This window comes from Tachypleus tridentatus, chromosome 8 (assembly GCF_004210375.1).
Source record: "Tachypleus tridentatus isolate NWPU-2018 chromosome 8, ASM421037v1, whole genome shotgun sequence".
Taxonomy (NCBI): domain Eukaryota; kingdom Metazoa; phylum Arthropoda; class Merostomata; order Xiphosura; family Limulidae; genus Tachypleus; species Tachypleus tridentatus.
Genome location: NC_134832.1, coordinates 50,845,292 through 50,869,560, shown reverse-complemented (window position 1 = coordinate 50,869,560; position 24,269 = coordinate 50,845,292). Strand labels below are relative to the sequence as shown.

The 24,269-nt window shown below is 35.6% G+C and overlaps 1 protein-coding gene across 1 annotated transcript; it reads right to left on the bottom strand.

Annotated features, from left to right (window-relative positions):
* Positions 1-4,661: 4,661 nt before the first annotated feature.
* Positions 4,662-17,635, bottom strand: LOC143224146 (uncharacterized). The gene is made up of 2 exons (XM_076452593.1): positions 17,177-17,635; positions 4,662-5,824 (listed from the first exon to the last, which is right to left on the bottom strand). The coding sequence occupies exons 1-2, from the start codon at positions 17,625-17,627 to the stop codon at positions 5,814-5,816; spliced, it is 462 nt and encodes a 153-aa protein (XP_076308708.1). The 5' UTR covers positions 17,628-17,635; the 3' UTR covers positions 4,662-5,813.
* Positions 17,636-24,269: the final 6,634 nt, after the last annotated feature.

Genomic DNA, 24,269 nt, shown 5'->3' with positions numbered 1-24,269 from the left:
TAGTGTTGCTTGGTAGCCAGGTTCCGGGAACGAGCTGTCGCCTCAAAGGAATATCTAATATATAATAGCTTTCTGTAAGTCAAATAACATAATATCATTTTGCATTTTACTTCTGTCTTCACGAACAATTATTACATACCTTGAGTGGCCTCTATTGAACATCCTGATGGTGAAACGAAAAAATAGTAATAACAATGTCTGTAAAAGCCAAGCCCTGATTTGTACAATAGTCAAACTTATTTACGACTTCATCAGTTTAAGAAGGCATATGTCGATCAGAGGTATACATGTTTGACACATGCAGACCATGTGCTTGAGACAGTGAGACATTGTTCACAATACAAGATGATTAACAAATGAATAGTGAAAACTAGATTTGTTAAGGTACATCTCTACACATACACCCCACATCCTCATTAAGTGGATGTTTATCTATGGATACATCAGTTATCACTATTCTACAACAAGTGTATAAACATGAACTAATTGAAATGATAGCTGTGGTCTTGGGTACACAGAAATGATAGCTGTGGTCTATGTACATGGGTACACAGAAATGACAGTTGTGGTGTGTGTGCATGGGTACATAGAAATGATAGTTGTGGTCTATGTACATGGGTACATAGAAATGACCGTTGTGGTCTGTGTGCATGGGTACATAAAAATGATAGCTGTGGTCTATGTACATGGGTACACAGAAATGACAGTTGTGGTGTGTGTGCATGGGTACATAGAAATGATAGCTGTGGTCTATGTGCATGGGTACATAGAAATGATAGCTGTGGTCTATGTGCATGGGTACATAAAAATGATAGCTGTGGTCTATGTGCATGGAAACAAAAAATATAACTGAAGATTATAAGCTGAAGCTATTGTAAGACAACACGGGGTCTATATATGTTAAACCATTGTAAGACAACACGGGGTCTATATATGTTAAACCATTGTAAGACAACACGGGGTCTATATATGTTAAGCCATTGTGAGACAACATGAGGTCTTTATATGTTAAGCCATTGTAAGACAACATGGGTCTATATATGTTAAACCATTGTGAGACAACACGGGGTCTTTATATGTTAAACCATTATAAGACAACACGGGGTCTATATATGTTAAACCATTGTAAGACAACACGGGGTCTATATATGTTAAACCATTGTAAGACAACACGGGGTCTATATATGTTAAGCCATTGTGAGACAACATGAGGTCTTTATATGTTAAGCCATTGTAAGACAACATGGGTCTATATATGTTAAACCATTGTGAGACAACACGGGGTCTTTATATGTTAAACCATTATAAGACAACACGGGGTCTATATATGTTAAACCATTATAAGACAACACGGGGTCTATATATGTTAAACCATTATAAGACAACACGGGGTCTATATATGTTAAACCATTATAAGACAACACGGGGTCTATATATGTTAAACCATTATAATACAACACGGGGTCTATATATGTTAAACCATTGTAAGACAACACGGGGTCTATATATGTTAAACCATTGTGAGACAACATGAGGTCTTTATGTGTTAAGCCATTGTAAGACAACATGGGTCTATATATGTTAAACCATTGTGAGACAACACGGGGTCTATATATGTTAAACCATTGTAAGACAACACGGGGTCTTTATATGTTAAACCATTGTAAGACAACACGGGGTCTATATATGTTAAACCATTGTGAGACAACACGGGGTCTATACATGTTAAACCATTGTGAGACAACACGGGGTCTATATATATTAAACCATTATAAGACAACATGGTGTACACAAACATTGAACCATTGCAGTGATAAATATTGCTCAAACTATACATCAACAAGTTTCGACCACGTGAGCGAAAAGAGTCATCAGAACTGGTCGTCAAAGGTCCACTAGTTGTAAAGAGTCATCAGAACTGGTCATCAAAGGTCCACTAGTTGTATTTCATTTTTTAAAAACAAACTTACAAGTTATTTTATCAAAATATTTTCCAAGTATAGTTTTTACAAACTACAATAAACATATTAAAACACGATTTTGTGAGGATAAAATGGATCTGGAAGAATAAATCGAACACTTTTCCTAAATCTTGGACACTGTTCTTGGTTCCTTATTTTTGAAGGGTTCATTTTTTTTCACTTATAAAACGTTCTTTTTTTTGGTTTTTAATTTCGATCAAAGCTACTCGAGGGCTATCCGTCCCTAATTTAGCAGTGTAAGACTAGAGGGAAGGCAGCTAGTCATCACCACCCGCCGCCAACTCTTGGGCTACTCTTTTACCAACGAATAGTGGGACTGACCGTTTTTTTTGTTTTTTAATTTCGATCAAAGCTACTCGAGGGCTAGCCGTCCCTAATTTAGCAGTGTAAGACTAGAGGGAAGGCAGCTAGTCATCACCACCCGCCGCCAACTCTTGGGCTACTCTTTTACCAACGAATAGTGGGACTGATCGTCACATTATAACGCCCCCACGGCTGAAAGGGCGAGCATGTTTGGTGCGACCGGGATTCGAACCCGCGACCCTCGGATTACGAGTCAAACGTATTTAATAATGTATTTGAATTGAGCCTCCAGCTCTTGACTTTATATAGGTTACACACGCACACTTCATATACGAACCAGTAAAATGAGAGACGTTAAAAATTAGATTAATACAACGTTAAATGGAACTGAACCCTGTTTTAAACAAATCTTAGATACCGTGCCATTGTTAAAGTTCTATTAATTTTGAGTTTCCATGTCATGCTCAAGTGCGGTTTAATATATTCGTGTGTGTGCGTTTTTATCTTAAAGCAGAGTCGTGTAGGGCCCTGAGTCCACTGATAATGCATTCGTAATGAATGAGAAACATTTTAAATTTATAATGTTTCATAAAACAACAGAAGTATTGCACATTCGAATTTTAATTTAATTATTGTTTTCAGGACGACACAGATATGAAATTACACGGCCCTAATAACGTTGTCTGCTTATTAATTTGAAACTATACTTCTGACGTACGTTCTGACTAACAGTCAGATAATCTTAGCTCCGTCTTGAACAACTGATAAAATGATCATTGTGTTAACTGTGCATCTGTGAAAGCTACACAAGTGCTATCTACCAATAACCGTCAATTTTAAAATGACACGCTAGCAAGAAGACCAGTTAGTCAAAAGCACACATCGCCAACTTTTGGGCTGATCTCGTGAGATCGAATAGTAGAATTGGACTGTCACTGTTATAGTGAATCCAGGGTCCCTAAGTGCTGAGTGAATGCTTACAACAGGTAGGATTTGAACCACGAACCTTTAGATTTACAGTCCTTACACGCTAACCCCTTGGCCACGCTTGACCCTATGAAGTCAGTGCCAACGATTTGAACACAACGAAATAAAATCTGCGTATTTTGAAAGTACAGTAACAATTCTAAACGCACTATTTAAAAGTAGTTAACTGTTGTCAGACGTTAATATATTATTAGGTTTAACGCCTATAGTATCACAACCAGCGAGGACGCCTGACTGATGAAACTATGCATTATATTTATTTGTTTGTTTTTGAATTTCGCGCAAAGCTACAAGAGGGTTATCTGCGCTAGCCGTCCCTAATCTAGCAGTGAAAGCTAGAGGGAAGGCAGCTAGTCATCAGCACCCACCGCCAACGCTTGAGCTACTCTTTTACCAATGAAGAGTGGGATTGACCTTCACAATATAACGCCCCCACGGCTTAAAGAGCGAGCATGTTTGAAGCGACAAATTTTCGAACCTGAGACCTTCATATTACGAGTCGACCGACCTAACCACCTGGCCATGCAAGGTCTTTGCATTATATATGTTCTTTATAAGTAAGGATGAAGAAAAGTATTTTAATTACATACACTCATTAATAGATGAATTCTTAATTTCGCTTTAAGTAGGTATACATCTTACTCTGATAGGAAGTTAAAATCAATTATACATATAAAAATGCTGAATAAATATTGAATTTCAAATACTACTGTTTACAATACAATTAAAGTGAACTTAAGTTTTTAACTGAATGAATAACTTTAAAAAATACGTAAATATGAAAGTTTGGAATGATTCTCGAACTCAACTGACTCCAAGCAGCTCCTTCGAACGCTTTTAGAAATATGATATAAACCGTATTCTTTGATAGATTATTTAAGTAGTGTATTCAGAAAACAACTGAGTGAATGGACGACAACTGTCTGTTGAAAAAACGCAGCTCTAAAGGACAACGTTTCGAAAGTCTGTCATCTTCATGTATCTCAGAACGGCTGGTATGGGTATTAACACTGTTATTGATATGAAGAATACAACGTTCCGACCTTCCTAGGTCATCTTCAGGTTAAGAAAGAGAGAATTTGAATGGGACCGTTTACGGACAACACATGTCTCAGAAACGAAAGTATAAACGGGTACGGGATTGTAGAGGGCGTTGCAGTTGGATGTTAGGTTATTAATTTGTATAGGTATAAAGATGTTCCTTCGTATTGGTTTAATTTTGGTTTTAGTTGCTGTTTTAGGGCTTCTTTGATTTTTCCGTTTGTTTATATTTGTTTCCCTACTTAATATCTGGGTGTTTTGATGGTTATGTTGTGTTTATTTGATTTTCAGTGTTTAAAACGTGTGAATGTGTTTCTATCCTTATCAATAAAAGTGTTAATACCCATACCAGCCGTTCCGAGATACATTTTTATTTCAAGTGGGTTTCTCGTCCTTAAGAAGATCCACTGTCTTCAAACAGGCTTTCGAAATGTGGCCCTCTATACTTACGTTTATATACAACAGGTTATTTCCGTCCAGTCAACTAGATTTTAATTAGAAATGTATTTAAGAACACAGGCTCAAAGTCTTTACGTAAAACTTATAACTTATGATAATAAATCTAATGGTTACACTTAAAACGTGTCTAACCCTTTATCGTTCTGACTAATAAATGCTTTATTGATAACGATAAACACAATACAGTAGCTAAAACAATCAAGGATTATGTTTTACAAACTTCGTTTAAAGTATGAACTGTTACATTTACCACTATCAAGGACAAATTTAGCAGCAAAAACAATATAGAACTACTTTCCATGAACGTTAAATCTACGATAGTGTTTAAAGACAGTAACTAGTGTTTTTGTAGTTTGTACTGTGACCAATGGAATGTTTAACATATCTGCTTTAATCATACTTTTACTAGAGATTGTTTTGAATTATTATATGTATTTAGGACCACCCTAAATCTTCTAGACTAGTCGATCCTCGTAATATGTTTTTAGGTTTACGGCCGAAAATGTCGTTAAATGGTGAAACAATGATTTCTAATCTTAATAGTTATGAACGTCAAAAAATAGATAGTTTGATATTACTGAAAGTCAAACTCAATTAAACTAAATGGTTAAAGGACGTTAAAATTATTTTTTTTCTACGTTTCGTTAACCTGTTCAGTGCCGTAGACGAAATAACTCGTCTAAGCCGATTGGTTACACAGTGCCACGGATGAGTTAATTCGTTCTCGAAAATACCTAACTTCAACGCTAGATGTCAGCACCATACATGCATTTGACCTACTTACAAATTGTTTCACTTTCGATCCAAAATGGCGTTACGAAAAAGTTACAAAATAAAGAAGCATTAGAGTTGTATCGTAGCAGCTGAAATACTTGGCAGTCAACAGGTTAAAGTGGAAGGTTACAAAATGGGCTATCTGCACTCTGTCCATCATGGGAAATCAAGTCCCATATTTTAGCATCGTTGGTCCTAAACTTACGACCGACCTATCGAGGTACTCAAAGCGATGGAGTTCACACTTTGTCAAATTCTCGTTACATTCTACGAAGGACCTGAGAACAAAAAGAAACATGCCCATCGTTGTAAGCTCACACGGAGTCGTAGTTGAAGCATCATATTATTCTAGGGCACACGTAAACAACTGCATAAGCAGACCAATAGTTAAACAGCACATAAGCAAGATTAAAATGAATCTCAAACTGCTGTTTCAATTATTCATATTTTACACGAATTAGAACTTAATGGTTCAGTTTTTTGCGCAGAGATACACGAGGGCCATCTGCGCATATCCATCCCCAATTCGGAAGCCATCAGAGGGAAGTCAGTAAGTCAATATTACCAACTGCCTACTCTTGAGTTGCTCTCTTGAATATATAAGTCGGTTGAATACCATTGTTATAAAGCACCCACCGTTCCCACATATGAAGCGCATTTTGAAATAAATGAGGCTCTAACCTCGAGCCCCAGAGTTACACTACAGCCACGCTAGTTACATAGCCAAGCCCTGCTCCTCATTGAAAATGAAACAAATAGAGTTTGACGATTCACGTGTAAGAAATATTTTAAAATACTTAATTTCCTGAAGGTATAGGAGCCCGAATAATGGAGATAAAACAACTTGGAACTAACTCTTTTAAGATACAAAACACCTGTTCAGTTTAGTTGCACATAAACCCCACTAAATCAGTCCTTAGCCTGAAGTTATTATAATTTATAGAAAAGCTAGTTTCTCCGTAAACAAGATTTTACATACACACACACATTCGTCCCCTTAAAATGAAGTAAAATTCACTAAGCTTAGAAACGGCTGTGTTATTTGACAGTAACTACCCCAACGATATAACAATGAGATACATATATAAGACTTCCCGTATTATTTTACTTTAAGACTATAAATAATTTCCATTAAGCGCTGACTCTCCACTGGCGAGTAACATTAAAGACTGAGTCCTCCGACAGTCTCATTAAATTTCATGATCCCTCCTCTCTTCAAAATTCATATTGTGGAAAGTCTTCACTGAGAGAGCAAACATGCAAACAGAAAACAGCCTCTCTGAATCAAAATGATCTGGCTCGTTGAAGAAATGGAAATGCCGCGGATTAAGCTAATGGATTTTATCTTTGGAACAGACGCCTGTTTCCATGTGTCATTAGAGTCGTCGTTAAGAAAAGTCTATTATGTGTGATAATAGCGGACTTCTGGTTTCTGTGAAAGTAAGATAAAAATACAACAGCTCGAGCCCAATAAACAGTGAAAGTACAGCTACAGTAGGCTTCGGAAATTGTATTTTTTTTATTGAGTCTGATGTTCATTAAATACGAAAGACTTTACGGTAAATGTTGTATGGGAAAAGGATTGCTCGTGGGTTTGTTTTTTTTTAATTTCGCGCAAAGCTACTCGAAGTCTATCTGCGCTAGCCGTTCTTAATTTTGCAGTGTAAGACCAGAGGAAAGTCAGCTAGTCATCACCACCCACCGCCACCTCTTGGGCTACTCTTTTACCAACGAATAGTGCGATTGACCGTCACATTATTACGTCCCCAAGGCTGAAATGGCGAGCATGTTTGGTGCGACCGGGATTCGAACCCGGACCCTCAGATTACGAGTCGAACGCCTTAACCCACCTGGCCATGCCGGACCTGCTCGTGGGTGTTAATATAAACGAAAGGGAATATTCATGGTGTTAACGTGTTATGTGTTTAGTGTACGAAGGTATCACAGTTAATGATATACAATACAGATTTGCTTGAAGGTAACACAATAATGCGTTATATGTAGGAAAGAATTTGTATGCCTATAGGTATAACAGTGTGCTACAAGTAAGTGTTTGTGGGTGTTATATGTTTGAGAAAGAGAATCCACAATAACTAATGTGTTATATAAACACAGCAATAAAATATTTATGTATATAATGTGTTATACGTAGAAACGTGTGAACAGTTGTCATGTTAACGTGTAATATATACTGGAACGGAAGTGTTTGTGGGTATATATATCTGTTACAAGTTTTAGGAAAGGGTATGTCTGTCGGTCACAATGTGTTACCTGTATAAGGTTTTAAACGTTTTTTATGCACTAACATGTTATACTCGCTTCGCTTTTTCTGTGTGGGTATTTGGGTTTGTAAATTTTTGAATACCCAGGAGGATCAGGTGGACGAAACCTCTTCCTCCATGTTATATTCATAAGAATGTCAATGTTATTTTAGAGCGAAGCAGCAGATCAAATACAAAAGCGACACCTCTTGGAAGGAATGTGAATGTCATAAAGTAGAAAATAAAATAAAAGGACAAAGCTATGCAAGAGAATTCTTGTTCTGCCTATTCCAATTTTTAACATTGTAAGTCTTCAAAGTTACCGCTGAGTCTACAGGAGACTGCTACTTTTAATATAATAATAATAACAATATTATACTTTGAATATTAATGCAAGACTATTAGAAATTAGTAAATAATATGCAAATAACAGAAAGAAAATTCAGTTGCGATTTCGAACTTGCGCACGTAAACATCGACAGCTTCAAACAACACGCGTAGGTAGTTACGTGATCTGGTGGTAAAATTAGACACTAATAGACTAAAATCGAGAGTCACGACTTTACAGAAAAATTACTTTTAACGTGGGGGGGGGGAGAAAATACTTTGAGTATTTTTTAATTTATTAATACTATAATACGGAAAATTAAACATACTATAGTAACACCATAATATCTGGTACGCTGTTTTATTTTTTATAGGCTTATTGTTAATAGCGCGTGAATGGAAAATTCGAGAATTCACAATTCGTGACACGTTACATTCAAAACACATCCTCTACTTTGAGGTTGTCGGTGCACTATAAAACCGATGGTAAAATCTAAATTCAGTTATTTATTATTAATGTTTTATCAACAAAAAAAAGCCATAAAACCAGAGAAGGAATTCAGTTCCTTTGTTTGGTACGTATTTACTGGTATCAGAACCTACCCGTAATTCAGTTCCTTTGTTTGGTACGTATTTATTGGTATCAGAACCTACCCGTAATTCAGTTCCTTTGTTTGGTACGTATTTATTGGTATCAGAACCTACCCGTAATTCAGTTCCTTTGTTTGGTACGTATCTATTGGTATCAGAACCTACTCCGTAATTCAGTTCCTTTGTTTGGTACGTATCTATTGGTATCAGAACCTACAAGAATATACAAAAGATTTCTTTGCTCCGAATGACAAATTGATAGAGACAAAGATTACGTGAATCGCAATTTCATTATTTATAAAATTATATGACTAGAGCTTACATATGCTATAATAATAACAACTTCCGTTCAAAATAATATATATATATATATATATATATATATATATATATAGTGACACCAAAACATCAACCTGTCCATTAACGCAACTAATTAAATATAAATATATATTTCTTACGCTTTGTTTGTTGGTTTTTAAATTTCGCGCAAAGCTACTCGAGGGTTATCTGCGCTAGCCGTCCCTAATTTAGCAGTGTAAGACTAAAGGAAAAGCAGCTGGTCATCACCACCCAGTGCCAACCCTTGGGCTACTCTTTTACCAACGAATAGTGGCATTGACCATCACATTATTACGCTCCTACGGCTGAAAAGGCGAGCATGTTTGGTACGACGGGGATGCGAACCCGTGACCCTCGGATTACGAGTCGAGTGTCTTAACCACCTGGCCATGCCGGACCTTAGATAAAGGAAACATGTAGAAATAGGGAAAAATTATATTTTTTAATGTGGGATTTCTTTCAAAAAACAGGTAACCCAAGGGAATAATTATATATTTTACTGTGGCATTCCTTTCAAGGAAACAGGTAACCCAAAGAAATAATTATATATTTTACTGTGGCATTCCTTTCAAGGAAACAGGTAACCCAAAGAAATAATTATATATTTCACTGTGGCATTCATTTCAAGGAGACAGGTAACAAAAGGGAATAATTATATATTTTACTGTGGCATTTCTTTCAAAGAGGGAAGTAACCAAAGGGAATAATTATATACTTTACTGTGGCATTCCTTTCAAGGAGACAGGTATCCAAAGGGAATAATTATATATTTCACTGTGGCATTTCTTTCAAAGAGAGAAGTAACCAAAGGAAATAATTATATATTTCACTGTGGCATTTCTTTCAATGAAACTTCAATGAAACAGGTAACCAAAGGGAATAATTATATATTTCACTGTGGCATTTCTTTCAAAGAGAGAAGTAACCAAAGGAAATAATTATATATTTCACTGTGGCATTTCTTTCAATGAAACTTCAATGAAACAGGTAACCAAAGGGAATAATTATATATTTCACTGTTGCATTTCTTTCAAAGAGAGAAGTAACCAAAGGAAATAATTATATATTTCACTGTGGCATTTCTTTCAAAGAGTGAAGTAACCAAAGGGAATAATTATACACTTTACTGTGGCATTCCTTTCAAGGAGACAGATATCCAATGGGAATAATTATATATTTCACTGTGGCATTTCTTTCAAAGAGGGAAGTAACCAAAGGAAATAATTATATATTTCACTGTGGCATTTCTTTCAATGAAACTTCAATGAAACAGGTAACCAAAGGAAATAATTATATATTTCACTGTGGCATTTCTTTCAATGAAACAGGTAACAAAAGGGAATAATTATATATTTTACTGTGGCATTTCTTTCAAAGAGTGAAGTAACCAAAGTGAATAATTATATATTTTACTGTGGCATTCCTTTCAAGGAAACAGATAACCCAAAGAAATAATTATATATTTCACTGTGGCATTCATTTCAAGGAGACAGGTAACAAAAGGGAATAATTATATATTTTACTGTGGCATTTCTTTCAAAGAGTGAAGTAACCAAAGGGAATAATTATATACTTTACTGTGGCATTCCTTTCAAGGAGACAGGTATCCAAAGGGAATAATTATATATTTCACTGTGGCATTTCTTTCAAAGAGGGAAGTAACCAAAGGAAATAATTATATATTTTACTGTGGCATTCCTTTCAAGGAAACAGGTAACCCAAAGAAATAATTATATATTTCACTGTTGCATTCATTTCAAGGAGACAGGTAACAAAAGGGAATAATTATATATTTTACTGTGGCATTTCTTTCAAAGAGTGAAGTAACCAAAGGGAATAATTATATACTTTACTGTGGCATTCCTTTCAAGGAGACAGGTATCCAAAGGGAATAATTATATATTTCACTGTGGCATTCCTTTCAAGGAGACAGGTATCCAAAGGGAATAATTATATATTTCACTGTGGCATTTCTTTCAAAGAGGGAAGTAACACAAAGAAATAATTATATATTTCACTGTGGCATTCATTTCAAGGAGACAGGTAACAAAAGGGGATAATTATATATTTTACTGTGGCATTCCTTTCAAGGAAACAGGTAACCCAAAGAAATAAGTATATATTTCACTGTGGCATTTCTTTCAAAGAGGGAAGTAACCAAAGGAAATAATTATATATTTCACTGTGGCATTTCTTTCAAAGAGGGAAGTAACCAAAGGAAATAATTATATATTTCACTGTGGCATTTCTTTCAAAGAGGGAAGTAACCAAAGGAAATAATTATATATTTCACTGTGGCATTTCTTTCAAAGAGGGAAGTAACCAAAGGGAATAATTATGTATTTCACTGTGGCATTTCTTTCAAAGAGGGAAGTAACCAAAGAGAATAATTATATATTTCACTGTGGCATTTCTTTCAAAGAGAGAAGTAACCAAAGGGAATAATTTTATATATTTTTATATAAAGTCAATATTATCATCATATTTGTTAAAATTGTTATTTTCACACTAAAGGTCGTTAACCGTTAGTCAACACTTGTGTGAAACACCATTACAATGTTTGTTAAAATTGGTAGTTTCACACTAAAGATCGTTAACCAGTTGTCAACATATGTGTATAACACTATCACCTTCCACAACTAGTTGAGAGTGTAAATGTTTTATTATAACTGTATTCAGATTTATTCTGATAATATATTTCCAAATGTTTACTTAAAAATCCCGAACGTCGTTAATGGGATCCTTAAATGTTACATACGGGAATGGCATCCAATTGAAGTCTGTACCAGTTTGACTATGTGTCTGTGCCTACACTTTAGGGTGGGCTTGATAATGCTTTTTTGCTCACTTGTGTCGCTTGTCTACTTCCGCTTTCCGCGTTCCCCAAAACTTTTATTCGTATAGCATTTTCAAAACCCATATTTAATGAATACTTGATATTTTTATCTGATGAATACTTGATATTTCTATCTGATGAATACTTGATATTTTTATCTGATGAATACTTGATATTTCTATCTGATGAATACTTGATATTTCTATCTGATGAATACTTGATATTTTTATCTGATGAATACTTGATATTTCTATCTGATGAATACTTGATATTTCTATCTGATGAATACTTGATATTTTTATCTGATGAGTACTTGATATTTCTACCTGATGAATACTTGATATTTCTACCTGATGAATACTTGATATTTCTATCTGATGAATACTTGATATTTTTTATCTGATCTAATACTTGATATTTCTATCTGATGAATACTTGATATTTCTATCTGATGAATACTTGATATTTTTATCTGATGAATACTTGATATTTCTATCTGATGAATACTTGATATTTTTATCTGATGAATACTTGATATTTTTATCTGATGAATACTTGATATTTCTATCTGATGAATACTTGATATTTCTATCTGATGAATACTTGATATTTTTATCTGATGAATACTTGATATTTTTATCTGTCCGACACCAGATTGTCTGAACACCACACCGCCATTACTCTGTATGAAACTCTTGCTCACTACAAAGGTCCACTTGCTCTGACGCATTAACGTGTGTTGATTCAAACCACTGGAATCGAACAGACTAAACACTATCTTGAAGGAACCAGATGAATAATTATGATACGCTCGATGAACAAAATTACAAATATTTATTTATAACAACCGAAGTAAATACGGAGAAAATTATGGATGTGAAATAAAACTTCACATTTCTAACCAAACTGATTATGTAAATACAGAAACCTTCTTACGGATGTGTCTGTAATTTTTCACTATCACACAGGTAGGCGATGCATCTATTTTTCAATACTAATGAAAAACTCCATATATCTATGAGTAATTGATAATCTAATAAAACCCTTCGCAAAACGGAAGTTCATTTAAGGTTTATCTCGTAAGACATTAATGACGTAGGTAATCAAATTGGTATTCAAATGAGCCCACAACAAAAGTATACCTTACGCGCTTCAAGCGTTTTCAAACTCCAACTAGTCGATTTTTATTGAAGGCTTAAAGTGCCTTAAGGTGGAATACCGTGTATATGCCTGACGTTTGAGCAAGCTGGATACATAATAAATTAATCTTTGTGTACGTGTGTAACATTAATTTGAAATTATAAGAGGAAGAAGATATTATTCTTGTACGAAATGGTTTAACGTTATTAAAAAAAAAAAAAAACACGACAAAGGATGAACATTGTTAGACGAAGATCAGTGGTCAGTGTTAGTCGCCCACACTGCATATTTACAGCGAGACTATTAGACACTATTAGTTGTTATTATGTTCTGTGTATGTGAAGATATTTCTTATTCACATGTCTACATGAATGTTACAAGTGATTACAACAATACAGTTACAGTCATGTCGGTACCAAGGGAACTAAACAATATAAAACAACAATAAAGTTACAGTCATGTCGGTACCAAGTGAACTAAACAATATAAAACAACGATAAAGTTACCGTCATGTCGGTACCAAGTGAACTAAACAATATCAAACAATGAAAAAGTTACAGTCATGTCGGTACCAAGTGAGCTCAACAATATAAAATAACGATAAAGTTACAGTCATGTCGGTACCAAGTTAACTAAACAATATAAAATAACGATAAAGTTACAGTCATATCGGTACCAAGTGAAATAAACAATATAAAACAACAATAAAGTTACAGCCATGTCGGTACCAAGTGAACTAAACAACATAAAACAATGATAAAGTTACAGTTATGTCGGTACCAAGTGAGCTCAACAATATAAAATAACGATAAAGTTACAGTCATGTCGGTACCAAGTGAAATAAACAATATATAGCAACGATAAAATTACAGTCATGTCGGTACCAAGTGAACTAAACAATATAAAACAACGATAAAGTTACAGTCATGTCGGTAACAAGTGAACTAAACAGTATAAAGCAACAACAAAATTACAGTCATGTCGGTAACAAGTGAACTAAACAGTATAAAGCAACAACATAATTACAGTCATGTCGGTATCAAGTAAACTAAACTATATAAAACAATGATAAAGTTACAGTTATGTCGGTACCAAGTGAACTAAACAAAATAAAACAATGCTAAAGTTACAGTTATGTCGGTACCAAGTGAGCTCAACTATATAAAATAACGATAAAATTACATTCATGTCGGTAACAAGTGAACTAAACAGTATAAAGCAACAACATAATTACAGTCATGTCGGTATCAAGTGAACTAAACAATATCAAATAACGATAAAGTTACAGTCATGTCGGTACCAAGTGAACTAAACAATATAAAACAACATATTTACAATCATGTAGGCACCAAGTGAACTAAACAATATAAAATAACGATAAAGTTACAGTCATGTCGGTACCAAGTGAACTAAACAATATAAAATAACGATAAAGTTAGTCATGTCGGTACCAAGTGAACTAAACAATATAAAACAACAATAAAGTTACAGTCATGTCGGTACCAAGGGAACTAAACAATATAAAACAACGATAAAGTTACAGTCATGTCGGTACCAAGTGAACTAAACAATATAAAACAACAATAAAGTTACAGTCATGTCGGTACCAAATGAACTACACAATATAAAACAACGATAAAGTTGCAGTTATGTCGGTACCAAGTAAACAAAACAATATAAAACAACGATAAAGTTGCAGTTATGTCGGTACCAAGTGAGCTCAACAATATAAAACAACAATAAAGTTACAGTCATGTCGGTACCAAGTGAGCTCAACAATATAAAATAACGATAAAATTACATTCATGTCGGTAACAAGTGAACTAAACAGTATAAAGCAACAACATAATTACAGTCATGTCGGTATCAAGTGAACTAAACAATATCAAATAACGATAAAGTTACAGTCATGTCGGTACCAAGTGAACTAAACAATATAAAACAACATATTTACAATCATGTAGGCACCAAGTGAACTAAACAATATAAAATAACGATAAAGTTACAGTCATGTCGGTACCAAGTGAACTAAACAATATAAAATAACGATAAAGTTAGTCATGTCGGTACCAAGTGAACTAAACAATATAAAACAACAATAAAGTTACAGTCATGTCAATACCAAGTGAACTAAACAATATAAAACAACAATAAAGTTACAGTCATGTCGGTACCAAGTGAACTAAACAATATAAAACAACGATAAAGTTACAGTCATGTCGGTACCAAGTAAACTAAACAATATAAAACAACGATAAAGTTGCAGTCATGTCGGTACCAAGTGAGCTCAACAATATAAAACAACGATAAAGTTACAGTCATGTCGGTACCAAGTAAACTAAACAATATAAAACAACGATAAAGTTACAGTCATGTCGGTACCAAGTGAACTAAACAATATAAAACAACGATAAAGTTACAGTCATGTCGGTACCAAGTGAACTAAACAATATAAAACAACGATAAAGTTGCAGTCATGTCGGTACCAAGTGAGCTCAACAATATAAAACAACAATAAAGTTACAGTCATGTCGGTACCAAGTGAACTAAACAATATAAAACAACGATAAAGTTACAGTCATGTCGGTACCAAGTAAACTAAACAATATAAAACAACAATAAAGTTACAGTCATGTCGGTACCAAGTGAACTAAACAATATAAAACAACGATAAAGTTACAGTCATGTCGGTACCAAGTGAACTAAACAATATAAAACAACAATAAAGTTACAGTCATGTCGGTACCAAGTGAACTAAACAATATAAAACAACGATAAAGTTACAGTCATGTCGGTACCAAGTAAACTAAACAATATAAAACAACGATAAAGTTGCAGTCATGTCGGTACCAAGTGAGCTCAACAATATAAAACAACAATAAAGTTACAGTCATGTCGGTACCAAGTGAACTAAACAATATAAAACAACGATAAAGTTACAGTCATGTCGGTACCAAGTAAACTAAACAATATAAAACAACGATAAAGTTGCAGTCATGTCGGTACCAAGTGAGCTCAACAATATAAAACAACGATAAAGTTACAGTCATGTCGGTACCAAGTAAACTAAACAATATAAAACAACGATAAAGTTACAGTTATGTCGGTACCAAGTGAGCTCAACAATATAAAACAACAATAAAGTTACAGTCATGTCAGTACCAAGTGAACTAAACAATATAAACAACATATTTACAATCATGTAGGTTCCAAGTGAACAAAACAATATAAAATAACGATAAAGTTACAGTCATTTCGGTAACAAGTGAACTAAACCAATTAAAACAACAACATAGTTAATCATGTCGGTACCAAGTGAACAAAAATATATATAACAACGATAAAGTTACAGTCATGTCGGTACCAAGTGAACTAAACAATATATAGCAACGATAAAATTACAGTCATGTTGGTAACAAGTGAACTAAACAATATAAAACAACGATAAAGTTACAGTCATGTCGGTACCAAGTGAACTAAACAATATATAGCAACGATAAAATTACAGTCATGTTGGTAACAAGTGAACTAAACAATATAAAACAATGATAAAGTTACAGTCATGTCGGTAACAAGTGAACTAAACAATATAAAACAATGATAAAGTTACAGTCATGTCGGTAACAAGTGAACTAAACCAATTAAAACAACAACATAGTTAATCATGTCAGTACCAAGTAAACTAAACAATATAAAATAACGATAAAGTTACAGTCATGTCGGTACCAAGTAAACTAAACAATATAAAACAACAATAAAGTTACAGTCATGTCGGTACCAAGTAAACTAAACAATATAAAACAACAATAAAGTTACAGTCATGTCGGTACCAAGTAAACAAAACAATATAAAATAACGATAAAGTTACAGTCGTGTCAGTAACTAGTGTACTAAACCAAATAAAACAACATAGTTACAATCATGTCGGTCTCACACGCACAAGTCAAAATACAAGAAATACAGTCTTTTCATAATGGATACAAAATAACTTCCAACAATATCCTACATTTACTGCTAAAAATAGAATATTTACTTACTTTAAACTTGATATTGGCTTTCAAGAATCGATAACGTCACACTTGTTACTATTAGGTTGGCTGTATTAAAGTAAACGTAATACCGCTAATTTGTCTTACCATCTGATTGATCGCGCCTGTCTTGATCAAATTTCATTTCTTCGCCTTCATCTCGGAAAATATCACTTTTCCCGAGATTCTCTGTGTTTGTTTCTCCTTTCTGGACTTCTTCGTCCGTCTGGTTCTTAATATTGAACCATGATTTCACGTTCACACGCGAATCGTTCTTTTCACCTCTAGGAAGATTGTTTTCACGTGATTCATCCAAACCGTTTCCATTATCATCACCGCATGCTCCAACCGCCATATCTGATGTCAACTGAAAACCGTTTCTAAGGCTACCGTCACTAAGGTCTGTCAGTCTGAGAACGTTTTGTGAAACAGCCTTCTTCTGCACATTGCTGGATCCAACTCCTTGTGCGTGGCCTCTGAACGTGGGTGCTGCAGAAACATACGATTCAGAGAAATCTTCTGGGTTTGAAATGTCTAAGGATCCTCCTTCTTCTGGCATGTCCTCAATTTCAACTGATGACATAAAAGAGAGTAAAACGAACAAGTGTTTTAAATTCGTCATTTTATGACATTTATTATTAATATATCCATGTTACAGTGTCTAAATAGAGACGAGACACGAGTTTTATATCGCAGCAAAATTAAGTTATCGTTGAAAATTACATCAGGTCCGTCAAGAAGTACAAAAAAAACAAAAACAATCACACCTGAAACTTGTTTGAAATAAGTTCACTTCCAAAAATTATGTTCGTTTTTTGAATCTCGCGCAAAGCTACACGAGGGCTATCTGCGCAAGCCATCCCTAAATCAGCAGTGTAAGACTAGAGGGAAAGTAACTAGTCATCACCACCCACCGCCAACTCCTGGACTACTCTGTTACCAACGAATAGTGGTATTGACCGTAATATTATGACACCCCCACGACTGAAAGGCCCAGGTATTCGAACCCGCGACCTTCAGATTACGAGTCGAACGCTTTAACTCACCTGGTCATGACGGGCCACAAGCAAAAGTTGCTCATGGAATAACGGTAGATGATTGTTACTTCCTTTTAGTCTATCAGTTCAAAATTAGAAAGCCCTTGACTGTAAGTATGAAGCAAAGTATATTAAATTTTTACACGTAAGGAAACACTGGCATAGAAACTGCTCCATACTGTATTCGGACTCTCATTACATTTCATACGTAAATCGTTTCTCTCTTTATTTATCATGCGAATTAATTTACAACAACTAAATGGCCAGGCAGTGGCCCTCGACTCACAATTCGAGGTTCGAATCCCGTTTCCGAACATGCTTGCCCTTTCGGCCGTGGAGGCATTACAACACCTCGGTCAATCCCAATGTTGATTGGTAAAGAGTAGTCCAAGAGTTGGCGGGATCTCGACTCGCAATCTAGTATAGTCACGGGTTCGAATCCCCGTCCCATCAAACATACTCGCCCTTTCAGCCGTAGGGGCGTTATAACACGACGGTCAATCCCACTTCTTGTAACGGTATTACAAAATACAGATTTAGGAAACAATAACTTTCGAAAGTTAGAAGTTATGAGGAACATTATCTTATTCGAGAAGCACTCTGGAGGACCTAACCTTCTAGACCCTCCTTATTTTATGTATTGAAGTTCAGCCCCAGATCTCCCGCGTATAGAGTTATTTATTTTCTGCCGGTGCTCTACATCAGATTAGGACCAGATCGGCCTTCTACACCTCCAATTGTATTGCTTGCAATCAATGATCGTCCACACGCGTTCCAACACTACTTAAACTTGTCTGATTATAGCACGGTTTAAAAAGATTTATGTTATTTGTAGGCAGCTAACCACTCAGGAACTTAATTTCGTAACGAGATTACTCGGTTGAAAAATGTTTAAAAAATCATTCGGAAATAGGAGGGCATTATATGATTAGAAAAATAAAAGTTTGCTTCTAAACCAGTTGATGAACTAGTTCGTAAACAAGTGTTTGCTTCCATCTGATAGAAACCAACGTGATGAAAAAGCAAGCAAGTGATTCAACCAGTTAGTAATAATATCTACTTCGGTGCGATTGAACTTGAAGTTTTAATACGCTCAAATATGTACATTCCAAGTGTACCGTTAACACAGTTTACACGCTGTAAAACTGTAATGGGAAACTTAATACAATAGTGTCTAACAGTTTACTTACTGCCTACTTCCTTCTAAACCTTTCGTTATTTACAGTTTTCAAGTTCAATAATGTGACAGTTGATTCAAAATTATTTATTTAAAAATGTTATAAAGTTGTTTGTTTGTTGTTTATTTTAGCAAAGCCACACTGAGCTATCTGCTGCGTTTACCGCAGGGATTCAAACCCCGGATTTTAGGATGAATTCTGTAGATTTGCCGATGTCCCATTGCGGGACACGTCATATGATAGCAAAATAATAGATGGAGTAGAATATTTCAGCATTTCATTCCCATCCCCAGCATTTCCGTGCAGGGTTAAACACGAGGCCTAACTACACGTACCAATCTCTAATGTTTAGATATAGGTTTGGTTTGTTTTGAATTTCGCGCTAAGCTAATCAAGGGCTATCTGCGCTAGCCGTCCATAATTTAGCAGTGTAAGACCAGAGGGAAGGCAGCTAGTCATCACTACCCACCGCCAACTCTTGGGCTACTCTTTTACCAACGAATAGTGGGATTGACCGTCACATTGTAATGCCCCCACGGCTGAAAGGGCGAGCATGTTTGGGGCGACCGGGATTCGAACCCGCGACCCTCGGATTACGAGTCGAGTGTCTTAACCACCTGGCCATGCCGGACCTTAGATAAAGGAGCTGCTCCTAGTTGATCTAATAATAATAAAAAAAATTACCAGCCATATTTAACCACAGTCTTAAATCGCAGAAAACATTTCTGGAGCAACGAGTCGCGAACCTTAAATCTTCGCATTTCAAAGATCGGATACGCTAATCGATCATCAGAGGACGTTCAGTCCTAAAGGTCTACGAAGACGAGGCTGCAATCCGATACTGTTGTATCACAAACATTATACTGAACTGCCTTCAACTCGTCCAACATGGCATCGTTATTATTTGCCATACAGGTTATCAGTTTTTAACAGCACAAAGTAAAACGATCTAAAAGTAATTATTGTGTTGTGCTGATTTGCCATAAGCTGCTAGATAAATGAAACGACGTACGAAACTTTCCATACATCACTGTCGACTATTTAATTAGAAGTTTGAATTATATAAATTAAAGTAACCTGACACCGCAGAACTGCACTGAATATGTTGATGTAATTGCGATTTATCTTTCCTTAAATTTTCTATTAACAGCTACTTCTAAACCCATGTTCGTCTATATAACTTAAGATGGCGTTCTCCGGTTACACGATGTCCAGAAGACGGGAATTGGAAAATTCAATGAGCAAAATACAATAGCTTTTTCCCCAGCTAATAAAATATAGACGAGCTTTCTGTTACACGTTTCTCAAATTATTTGACCCCCCCACACACACACACATACATACTTTGAATCAACTACTTGAATATTTACTGGACATGCCCTGATGCCTTGTTTTCTTCTGTGCTGATTGATTGTGTTATCAGTACGTAAAAGCGTTCGTTTCTTTGGCTTGATTCACGTCTTATTATTTCAGTATTCTGTCTGTCTGTTCCCCCATTGAGTATTCTCTATTCTGTTTGTTTGTTTTTTTTAATTTTAGCAGAGTTACTAGAGGGCTATCTGCGCTAGCCGTCCCTAATTTAGACTAGAGGGAAGGCAGCTAGTCATCACCACCCACAGCCAACTCTTGGGCTACTCTTTTACTAACGAATAGTGGGATTGACCGTCACATTATAACGCCCCCACGGCTGAAAGGGCAGTATTCTCTAAATTTACTGCACGAGTTTCTTTGCTGGCCTGATGAATTATTGGAACTATCGAGTCTTGTTTGTTTAGTTGATAACTGAATTCTAACTTCCTCTAGTGCACTACAATCCACATCCACGTGACGGATCTTCAGGAGGTTTGGTTTAACAACATTCCCTGTGACTGTGGATCCCAAACGGAATAATATGGCTGCACAAGAAACGAGCTGGTAAACTTGTTGCGTGAATATTGTAACAAAACTCTTGCATGGAAGTGTTAACAAATATGTATATATCTTTAGCTTTTACAACTCTGAGGTTCAGTCTTACCATGTCCCATTTGTACCACCAGTGTGCATTCAGTTCGGATTCGACAGAAGACCAGAGAAGAAATCAAAAACTTTTATTTATTCTGTCATGAAATATGAATTATTTAACTTAAAATGTTTAGGAAATGTTGTTGTACATTTATTTTGTGAAATAACAAGGCTGGCATGTCTGTTCGTCTCTTCAGACGTAGGGTGTGCTAAGTTACGGTTAATCCCACTGTTCGTTGGTAAAAGAGTCGCTCAAGTGGTGGTGTTCACTGCTGCCTTCCCTCCAGTATATCACTGTTAAATTAGGGACAGCTGGCACAAACAGCCCTCGAGTAGCTTTGAACGAAATTAAAAACAAATCAAAATAATTGTCATAATAATCAAGTGGAAATGGTCCCATTCACAAAGCCCATTGAATATCTGTACATGTACTACATAAAATCGATCGTTAGCTTGACATAGTAAATCTGAAGGAACCAATTGTGTATATGTGCCAGTTTCAAAGGAAACATGATCACTCCAAGACATGCTTATATACACATTAGTTCTAGGTCATCAAGACAGAGTTCAGCTACGATACTACATATTTAACAACATGTACAATCATACTATAATAGAACCCTTACTTACATGATATTGAAAAACTTTTTTTATTACGCAATGTTCAACCCCAACTTCGCGAAATTTTTTATTCTGTGTACATGTAGATTTGCAATAGGGGTCACGATTTTCCCATTTTGCCTCTGTTTCCTATCACGGAGAACTTTATTTTGCTCCATTTTCAAGATGCAGAAATAAATAACTTCATGAACAAATTTCACACGGATCTAATGCACTAACGCCATCTATATAAATATAGCAGTACTGTTTATTGTATGTCCATGTAAATACTTCGCAGAGTGTGGATATATGAGTGTTTTTACTGTGTTCTTTTTAACCGCTGCTTCGTCCCTGTCGATGGATCTCCACCAAATTTGACATGAACGTTTGTTGGATCCATGAGAAGATACATGCAAATTTACATTTTCACATTTTGTTTTGCTGTGTTTTTATGGTCTGTAAGACTAGTAAGACAAGAGGGAAGGCAGCTAGTCATCACCACCCACCGCCAACTCTTGGGCTACTCTTTCACCAACGAATAGTGGGATTGACTATCACATTATAACGCCCCCACGGCTGAAAGGGCGAGCATGTTTGGTGCAACCGGGATTCGAAACAAAGATTCGAAGTTAGAATCTCCGGCGTCACAGAATTGCTTAGTTTAATCCAAAATCGCTTTGCTTAGAGTCAGTTTGTACCATTCAGTGTATCTATCATTAATCCAAACTTTAGACAGACTGACATCGATCAAAAAGTACATTGCATCTGATATGATCCTGTGCAATAAATTGGCATTGAACAAATCTGTTGAACGTGCGTATGAAAACCACAAACTGCAAAAACAGTTTAATATTTAAAAACTGATTTGCCCGCTGAATGTCAGTGTAAACCGTTTTTTTTCCTACATTTACAAAAGTTCCCTGTGTTCGTAAATAAATGTATGGAGTGAAAAACAGATTCTGCTCGCGATATTTTCATTCGTAGCTTTTAAATCTATTGAAAGTATAGGCTTCAGAATCTTCAAGAACGAAAATGATTATTGAGAATGTTATACAGAAAACCTGTAATAAAGAATAAGTGATAATCATGATTTCGCGCCAATACGTTTCGGCTGGGAGTAAAACACTGAAACAAAGTATCGCAGAAAAACAACACGCGATTTTAACTTTACAATACACATGTAACCGTTTTAAGGGTTATAAAATCACGTTAGACCTATTTTGTTAAAATATGTCGGACAAATCTCCTTGTTATTATTTATTCAGCTGCTGGGAAACCTGCTGGACCGTTGAACACTTGAAGTTTCAACACCTCGTGACTTCCTTGTACGAAACATTTGACCTAAAAACGGACAGGATGACACAACACTTATGACCAAGTTTGTTTTTCACCTAATACAGACGTCGCATCCATGGTAATAAAACCTTAGTAGATATTTTGTGGAGAATCGAATTTTCTGCGGTAATTCGCGAACTTAAGATAACAAAGAAGAAAGGTAAAACCACTCACATATGGGACGAACACAACGCCCTCTCTAATTGTAACTGATCACGCTGTTGAATAATCCGTAATGTTTTGTTGTTTTTATTCCTGTTGTTTTGCTTTCAGGTTTCGCACAAAGCTACACAGAACTGTTTTCTGAGAAATACATAGTTGTCTGTAGCTAGATAGCAGCGACCATCTTTATCATATTTTACGTTTGTTGAATTTTTGGGCAAAGCTATTCGAGAACTAGCTACGTTACTCATCTCTAAGTTGGACTAGGAGGGGGGCAGCTAATTAATTCCACCCGTCACCATCTCTTCAGTTACTCGAATCAAATATTGAGATTGACCCTCACATTATTACGCCCCCACAGCTGAGAGGGTGAGAGTGTTCGATGACGGGATTCGAACCCGCGGGTTTCGTATCGAGCACCATAACCTCCAGGTCTTGTTAGGCTTGGACTAGCCTTATCTAACAGAAGTCTAAAATTTGGCCTTAAATCTTATAGAGCACCCGAAGCATTTCTGCGGCAACGGGATGCAAGCCATGAACCCTTAGATTCGCAGTCACATTAACTAATAGTTCATGTCCAGCCCATACCAAAAGTTTATTCATCCTATTACAAAATCCCATGTACTACAATTATTCTGTACTACAAGAAAGCTTGCTTGTACTACAACTATTCTGTACTACATGAAAGCTTGCTTGTACTACAACTATTCTGTACCACAAGAAAGCTTGCTTGTACTACAACTATTCTGTAGTACATGAAAGCTTGCTTGTACTACAACTATTCTGTACTACGTGAAAGCTTGCTTGTACTACAACTATTCTGTAGTACATGAAAGCTTGCTTGTACTACAACTATTCTGTACCACAAGAAAGCTTGCTTGTACTACA